The sequence below is a fragment of the Erpetoichthys calabaricus genome, chromosome 1 (assembly GCF_900747795.2).
Source record: "Erpetoichthys calabaricus chromosome 1, fErpCal1.3, whole genome shotgun sequence".
Lineage (NCBI taxonomy): Eukaryota > Metazoa > Chordata > Cladistia > Polypteriformes > Polypteridae > Erpetoichthys > Erpetoichthys calabaricus.
The window spans coordinates 47,911,746-47,921,086 of record NC_041394.2 but is presented as its reverse complement, the minus strand read 5'-3'; the positions used below and the strand labels follow the sequence as shown (position 1 = coordinate 47,921,086).

Below are 9,341 nucleotides of genomic sequence, written 5' to 3'. Positions count from 1 at the left end.
TCTGATTTTGTTGTTTTCTCTATTGTTACCTGAAGGGGAACACTTTTTGATCTTAATTTCACCTTGTTTTTGAGATTGGTTTTAGATTTGACTTGGTCATTGCAAGTGTCCAGTTTCTGGTATGCTGGCAAAATTTGCAGAAAAGTTGTTGTCCAGATTCGTAAAAATTGCCGGGATATTGTTGTGACATCAATTTTGCAGTTAACCTTGTGTGTCTTAGTTTTTTCGACATAGGGTATCTGATAGTGCTTGCTTCGACATTTCTGTCTCGTGCAGCTAGTTAATTTGCGTGCCCTTAATGAGAAAGCATGTAGGAAACACACACAAACGAGTTAATTCCGTGATTCCATCCGTGTTTTCTGCATCACGGAAATCATAGGGCCCTAGGCCTATCCTTAGTTAGTCATGTTTACATGATAATTGGTTATTAAAGAAGGCTGCAGTGTCAGTCTCTTTTCCAGCTGACCTCATATGGTACTGCCAATATCTGTTCCTATCTTTTCTCCTCAGTGCATGCAGACACTAAGATAAATTTACACACGTTTGTGTTTTTACGATTTTTTGCTTGATTGCAGGGTACTTGAGTTGATATGTAAAAAATGCTATGGGCTGTTAAAAGTTATACATTTTTAATAGTTTTGGGAATTTCAGAGGGCCTGATCAGTGTTAAGCTGACTAGAAAAGTTAGTATGAATGAATGTGTGTGTGTGTCAGCTGCCCTACCCTCCACATTGTAACTTGAAGAAATTCTCAACTCAAAAATATTTTTCATCTGTTTTTTTCCCCTCATTATTTTAGATACTGTAATGGATCCAAGCAACCTGGGATTCAGAGGACAACAAAGAAAGGATGGGGGCCCACACTCGCCCCCAAAAGAAGTGGAACCTGGGCATGGAAGAGGCCTTGCGCTTTCAAAACATGCAGAAGGTGGAATTGGCAGAGGCTTTAAAACTTCAAAAGAATGTGTTACGGAGCATGCCAGGGAACTGCAGCTAACTGCACCCAAGGGTCCTGGAGAAGGTTTTAAGTATGCTAGAGAATCAGAGTTACAGCGTCGGAGGGAGCCCTCCAGGAATTTACCACTATTTTTACAGACATCCCTTGGAGTACGTGGCCTTAGCTATGCTCGGTCCCTGCAGCAGCCCTCCACAGAGCCTGGCCTTGGCCATGCCTGGTCTCTGAAGCTTTCACATGAAGATCCTGGCCCCGGTGGTGGCCTGCCATGGCACCGATCTCCTGAAGAGCCTGGTCTGAGAGGCACCCAGGCCCTGCAGCCGCCCTCTGAGGAGCCCGTTCTGGGCCCCGCCCGTTCTCTGCAGCCGCCCTATGAGGAGCCCGTCTTGGGCCCCGCCCGTTCTCTGCAGCCGCCCTCTGAGGAGCCCGTCCTGGGCCGCGCCCGTTCTCTGCAGCCGCCCTCTGAGGAGCCCGTCCTGGGCCGCGCCCGTTCTCTGCAGCCGCCCTCTGAGGAGCCCGTCCTGGGCCGCGCCCGTTCTCTGCAGCCGCCCTCTGAGGAGCCCGTCCTGGGCCGCGCCCGTTCTCTGCAGCCGCCCTCTGAGGAGCCCGTCCTGGGCCGCGCCCGTTCTCGGCCACCAGCCTCTGAGGAGCCCGTCCTGGGCCGCGCCCGTTCTCGGCCACCAGCCTCTGAGGAGCCCGTCCTGGGCCGCGCCCGTTCTCGGCCACCAGCCTCTGAGGAGCCCGTCCTGGGCCGCGCCCGTTCTCGGCCACCAGCCTCTGAGGAGCCCGTCCTGGGCCACGCCCGTTCTCGGCCACCAGCCTCTGAGGAGCCCGTCCTGGGCCGCGCCCGGTCTCGGCAGCCGCCCTCTGAGGAGCCCGTCCTGGGCCGCGCCCGGTCTCGGCAGCCGCCCTCTGAGGAGCCCGTCCTGGGCCGTGCCCGGTCTCGGCAGCCTCCCTCTGAGGAGCCCGTCCTGGGCCGCGCCCGGTCTCGGCAGCCTCCCTCTGAGGAGCCCGTCCTGGGCTGCGCCCGGTCTCGGCAGCCTCCCTCTGAGGAGCCCGTCCTGGGCCGCGCCCGGTCTCGGCAGCCTCCCTCTGAGGCGCCCGTCCTGGGCCGCGCCCGGTATTGGCAGCCGCCCTCTGAGGAGCATGCCCTGGGCCGCGCCCGGTCTTTTCAGCTGCCACAAAAAGAGTCCTACCTGACCCACACCCAGCTCCTGAAGCCATTTCCCAAACAGCCTGGTCTCGGTGGCACTCAGTCCCAGCAGCCGTTTCTTGAAGAGCTCACCCTGGGCGATTCCCAGCCCTTCCAGCTGGCCCCTGAAGCTCCTGGCCCAGGCCGGGCCCAGTTCCTACAGACACCACCTGAAGAGGTTGACCGGAGCCATGTGACTATTGGCTCAACCCTGCCATCATGCCCTGAAGCACCCAGCAGCCTGGGTCGTGCCCATCCCCTATTGCCACACCTGAAAGAGCCCAGTCTGGGCCGTGTCTGGCCCCAACAATTTTCTGAAGAAACTGGCCAGGGCCGTTCCAGGGGCTTGGTATTATCTGTTCCAAAAACTGCAGCACCCCAAAGTTCTACAATAACACCAAGTTCTTTGTCAGGAGTCACAGAGGCCCCCCCACCCAAGGTAAGAATAATTGCTGAAATTAATTTTTGAAAAGAAGAGGTTTAAATCCTGACTTTAACACAAAGTGGGATTTCAAACTCCGGGGTGGGGGGGGGGTGGGGTTGGGGGAGAGTGTATCAAACTCCTAGATCTTACACCATGAAAGTAATGTGTGCATGTTGGGTGTCCTTTCAATGTGCACACTAACTTTGACATACATTATGTAGTAAATGCTGCTCATTTTTGAATGCTTGATGATTATTACCAAAAATTTGCAAGAGTCCAGACAGCCGACTTGTGATTTGAGATAAATTTGAGGTCACGTGTAGAGGTTACTGGAGAATATGCATCATGCAGTTAAATGAAACTTGCCAGATACCTCATTGTCCTAGAACTGAAGTATGTCAGTATGTAGTAATGTTCTAGTTGTTTGATAGGCATTTTGCTTACTTTTTTTTTTTTTTTTTTTTTTTGTAAAAAAACCAGGACATTATGGAAAATGCGGTGTTGCACAAATACTACTGTTATCGATCCTTCATGATAGTATTTCTTGGGAAAATGAATGCTTATTGATAAGCTTAGTTGGCTGGAAAGGTTGCAGTGTGATATGCAACCAAACTAACTGGAATTTGAAACAAAGTAAAGGAACATCCCCTGACTCGAAACAGTGTTCAGAATATGTGTGTGAAAACACCTTTTGTTACATTGCTCATTAATAAAAAGTAACTGTTACATAGTTATCTATACTAATAAAAGGCAAAGCCCTCACTGACTGACTGACTGACTGACTCATCACTAATTCTCCAACTTCCCGTGTAGGTGGAAGGCTGAAATTTGGCAGGCTCATTCCTTACAGCTTACTTACAAAAGTTAGGCAGGTTTCATTTCGAAATTCAAAGCGTAACGGTCATAACTGGAACCTCTTTTTTTGTCCATATACTGTAATGGACTGCAGCTCGCTGGCTGTGGGAGGCGGAGTTGCATATCGCGTTATCACGCCTCCCACGTAATCACGTGAACTGACTGTGAACGCAGTACGTACACAATTCAGAAGGCAGCGAAACAATAAGAAGCGAAGCACGGTGTAAACCAGGGGTGTGCAAAGTCATTCCTGGAGGGCCGCAGTGGCCGCGGGTTTTTATTCCAACCCAGTTGTTTAATTAGAAAACAATCCTTGCCAATAATTACATTTCATGGCTTGTTAGTGCTTTAACTCTGCTATGTCAAGTCATTCTCAAATCCTAGATTTTTTTTTCCATTCTAAAGATATCCAAATATTTTGAAGTTTAAAACGGATGGGTAATTCTCAGTCCTTGACTTTTTTGTCTTCTCTTTCCTTCCAAGTATTTAATTAAACCAAATAGTGCATGATAAATACACACAGGCGTAAAGGGTAACAAGCAAAATGGATAACTGCTGGTTTCTTTTGTCATTTGCATCTTATTGCTAATAAGGAGCAATTAAAAACCAAGAATGCAGCTGTTTAAGACTTAAATAAGCAATAAGGGTTCAAAATCTTAACGAGGGAGATAACTAAAATGAAACAGAAGTGTTTCTAGAGCAATTAGTGCTTCTTATTAAGCAATTGGGTTGGAACAAAAGCCTGCAGCCACTGCGGCCCTCCAGTAATGACTTTGCACATCCCTGGTGTAAACCGTAAGTTTAAATTAAGTTTATAGAAATGCTCCCGCTGCCGTTTGCAATACCATATTCGCAAGATACAAGTTTAATGAGAACACACGAGGTATAAACGAGATTTGGATCACTTTGTAACGGAGTTAAAATTGCTGTAGCGAGAAACTTTGAAGTGCCGGGTCTTAGCTAACATTAAATAAAGCCATGGACATCGCAAAATCACACAACAACAACAACAACAACAACATTTATTTATATAGCACATTTTCATACAAAAAGTAGCTCAAAGTGCTTTACATAATGAAGAAAAGAAGAATAAAAGACAAATAAGAAATTAAAATAAGACATTAGTTAACATAGAAAGGAGTAAGGTCCGATGGCCAGGGTGGACAGAAAAAACAAAAAAAAACTCCAGAAGGCTGGAGAAAAAAATAAAATCTGTAGGGGTTCCAGGCCACGAGACCGCCCAGTCCCCTTTGGGCATTCTACCTAACATAAATGAAATAGTCCTCTTTGTAGTTAGGGTTCTCACGGAGTCACTTGATGCTGATGGTTATACAGACTTCTGGCTTTTAATCCATCCATCATTGTTGGAACATCATGGTGCTTTGGGTAGATGGTGGTGGCACAAGCCACCACCAATAGGACACCGGAAAAGAAAACAGAAGAGAGAGTAGGGGTTAGTACAAATTTTGAATGAATAGTTATTATAATGAATTGGATATACAGAGTGTCAGGATTAAATTACAGTGAAGTTATGAGAAGGCCATGTTAAAGTAATGTGTTTTCAGTAGTTTTTTAAAGTGCTCCACTGTATTAGCCTGGCGAATTCCTACTGGCAGGCTATTCCAGATTTTAGGTGCATAACAGCAGAAGGCCGCCTCACCACTTCTTTTAAGTTTTGCTCTTGGAATTCTAAGGAGACACTCAGTTGAGGATCTGAGGTTGCGATTTGGAATATAAGGTGTCAGACATTCCGATATATAAGACGGGGCGAGATTATTTAAAGCTTTATAAACCATAAGCAGAATTTTAAAGTCAATTCTGAATGACACAGGTAACCAGTGTAGTGACATCAAAACTGGAGAAATGTGTTCGGATTTTCTTTTCCTGGTAAGGATTCTAGCAGCTGCATTCTGCACTAACTGCAAACGATTGATGTCTTTTTTGGGTAGTCCTGAGAGGAGTGCATTACAGTAATCTAGCCGACTAAAGACAAACGCATGAACTAATTTCTCTGCATCTTTCGATGATATAAGAGGTCTAACTTTTGCTATGTTCCTTAGGTGAAAAAATGCTGTCCTAGTGATTTTATTAATATGCGATTTAAAATTCAGATTACAATCAACGGTTACCCCTAAGCTTTTTACCTCCGATTTGACTTTTAATCCTAATGCATCCAGTTTATTTCTAATAGCCTCATTGTATCCATTATTGCCAATCACTAAGATTTCGGTTTTTTCTTTATTTAATTTGAGAAAGTTACTATTCATCCATTCTGAGATACAGGTTAGACATTGTGTTAGCGAATCAAGCGATTTGGGGTCATCAGGTGCGGCTCACGTGAACTGACTGAACGCAGCAGGAGTGATCACTTCGCTACTGCGGAAACAAAGCACGGTGTAAACTGTAAGTTTAAATTAAGTTTATAGAAACGCTCCCGCTGCCGTTTGCAATACCATATTCGCGAGATACAAGTTTAATGAGAAGACACGACGTATAAATGAGACTTTGGATGACTTTGTAACGGAGTTAAAATTGCTGTAGCGAGAAACTTTTAAGTGCCGGGTCTTAGCTAACATTAAATAAAGCCGTGGACATTGCAACATCATACAAGAGAGCGGCTCACATGAACTGACTGAACGTAGCACGTCGGAAACAAAGCACTGTGTAAACCTAAAGTTTAAATTAAGTTCATAGACCTACAAAAGGTTGCCATTGATTTGAGGCAAGATTGCTTTTCTCCTGTACAACTGTACGTTGCATTCTCAAGAGTGTGCTTGCTCAGCTTGGTCATATTACAACTGGTGTGCTGAACTGACAACGTGGTATACAAAGAGAACTATAACAATCGTAATATGTGTGTGTGTGTGTATATAATATATATATATATATATATATATATATATATATAATCTATATATATATCTATACTAATAAAAGGCAAAGCCCTCACTGACTGACTGACTCACTCACTCACTCACTGACTGACTGACTGACTCACTCATCACTAATTGTCCAACTTCCTGTGTAGGTGGAAGGCTGAAATTTGGCAGGCTCATTCCTTACAGCTTACTTACAAAAGTTAGGCAGGTTTCATTTCGAAATTCTACGCGTAATGGTCATAACTGGAACCTCTTTTTTGTCCATATACTGTAATGGAGGAGGGGGAGTCACGTATCGCGTCATCACGCCTCCTACGTAATCATGTGAACTGAAAACAGCACAACTCAAACGTGGGAACGAAGGTAAATGACGTTAATTGTTGAGTGTCTTTTAATACTGTGTAAGCATACATATTAACACATGTGCAATTAAACGTGTGCATTTACGGGGTGATTTCTCAGGCTTAAAAGCTCGCCTTTTATTAAAAAGGTAAATGCAAACTGTTTTCATTCTGAAGGGCACAAACCACGTTAGATTTCAGCCGTTAAACGCACAAAAATGTCGGTACACCAGATAAATAAGCGCAACATATTATCAGTTGTATTGTATACTTACAGTACATATAGAAATGTATTAATCGTTAACTAATAGTATGGGATGGTGTTTTTTCGACTCGCGCCTTGATTTAAACAATTGCATATCTTGGTGGGTTTGCATAGCTTATTGTCAAGATCTTTACACCTCTTTTTAAGACTTATTGACTGAAACTGGCTTTCACGAAAAAAGTTAGGGCTTTGCTACAGGATACACCCTCCACAAGTTAAGGAAGTAAAAATAAAGGTATATTTTTCTGTTTTATTTAAACCTTTTAAGGTCGTATGCATAGCCCCATTTGGCTGTTTTAGTTTTTTTTTTTTTTCTTCAGTAATATTTAATTTCCTTAAAGAAAAACAACATATGCATTTTACTTTTTTTGTATCTCTTTAGTAATATTTTAGTGTAAAAGGATAACCAGTATTTAAACCTTTTATGTTACTTTATAAAGTTATTTTACACAATGTTGAAATATTAATAAGAAAGCAACATATTTTGGCAGCTGCTGCTTTAATTTTCAATGAAATGAAAAAAGCTCTCCAAGAGAAAACCTCAATGAAGAAGAAACAGTTTGCACTATCTAAAAAGGAGAAACCCTCATTTATAAAAGTTTGCTGCAGATGACTTAACTGAAAATAAATGAATAGTTCCTATGTGTATAATACATATTTATCTATTTGACTTATGCCTTTATTCCAGCAACTTGCAACATCTGAGGTACAATTTGTTACATTACTTTTGTTTTTTGCAGCACAGGCAGGTGAAGTGACTTCCTCAGGGTCACACAGTGGTGTCAGTACCAGGAGTTGAACTGACAAGCTCCGGGTTTGTCTGAAATATTACTGAAGAAAGAAAAAAAAAGAAAACGGGCAAATGGGGCTATGCATACAAATGTCCATCCATCCATTATCCAACCCGCTATATCCTAAATACAGGAGCCAATCCCTGCCAGCACAGGGCACAAGGCAGGAAACAAACCCCGGGCAAGGTGCCAGCCCACCGCAAGGCGCACACACCCACACACCACAGACAATTTAGAATCGCCAATGCACCTAACCTGCATGTCTTTGTACTGTGGGAGGAAACCGGAGTACCCAGAGGAAACCCAGACAGACACGGGGAGAACATTCAAACTCCACGCAGGGAAGCGAACCTGGGTCTCCTAACTGGCACCTTTCACTGCGCCACCATACTGCCCGCATACAAACTTAAAAGGTTTAAATAAAACAGAAATATATACCTTTATTTTTACTTCCTTAACTTGTGGAGGGTGTATCCTGTAGCAAAGCCCTAACTTTTTTCGTGAAAGCCCCTTTCAGTCAATAAGCCTTAAAAACCGGTGTAAAGCTAAACTTGCAGCACCGCTATTCAATTACACTTGCCTAACGCCTCTCCTAAGGGGAGATACTATGGGATCTGGGCATCCGTCAAAGCACCAATCACAGGCCCGATTAGAAAGCGGGAAGCTGTGATTTGTCGTCTCCCTCCCATGTAACAATCACAGCCCGTATTACAACGCACTATGTATGTATGTGTATATGTATATATGTATATGTGTGTGTGTATGTATGTGTGTATATGTATGTGTATATATATATATATATATATATGTTGATGTGTGTGTGTGTATATATATATATATATATATATATATATATATATATATATATATGTGTATATGTAGATATGTATGCATATGTATATATGTATATGTATATATATGTTTACATAACCTCTTTAACACACTACTTCTCCGCTGCGAAGCGCGGGTATTTTGCTAGTTTGTTATAAATTGTAATGCATTACAAACCATGTGTAACTTTTGCATTACTATTTCTTCTTTTTATATGAAAAAATGCACATTTCACTAGCCAGCCATTTGTTGTTAAATCCATGAACCTGTATGAAACAGGTTACAAATACTGTGACACCCTGGGTCCGGACCTAAAAGGTCTTCTGGGGGGAAATATCTGTAGATGCTGGCTATAAAGGTAGACCCAATAGCAGAACGGTGGGAATTGAGCACAGACACTGCACTTGAGAGCCTTTTCGATTGTGTCTGGTTTGTTTGGCATTCTCCTAGTTAATATGTGACAGTGTTTGGTTAGTGTTGGGTATGTAACAATTTTACACCAGAGAAAGTGAGAGTCTGCTAACGGAGTAAGACTTTACTGACATTAAGAGGAAAAAAGAAGATGAAGTATGAGAACTACTGTATTAACCAAAAGCGATGAAGGAAGGGGAAGTATATTTTCGTAAGTGGTTAACCTACATGATTAAGAGGTGAACTTCAGATTATTTTATATCCTCAAAATTAATCATTTAGGATAAATGGCTCCACATCTGAATTGCCATGTAGTAATTTAACTCTTTTAGTGCAGATGTCAACTTTTGTCTACAAGGAGGGGTTGAGGGCGCATGTCGACATCCAGGGGTAGAGGG

General features: G+C 43.1%; 1 protein-coding gene across 1 annotated transcript in view; it reads left to right on the top strand.

The window, feature by feature from the left end:
- The first annotated feature begins 802 nt into the window (after positions 1–802).
- Positions 803–9,341, top strand: part of piwil2 (piwi-like RNA-mediated gene silencing 2) — a 211,332-nt gene continuing 202,793 nt past the window's right edge. Inside the window, exon 1 of the mRNA XM_051924076.1 lies at positions 803–2,585. Within this exon, the coding sequence (XP_051780036.1) occupies positions 807–2,585 (1,779 nt within the window). The 5' untranslated portion in view covers positions 803–806. The remainder of the gene's footprint in view (positions 2,586–9,341) is intronic.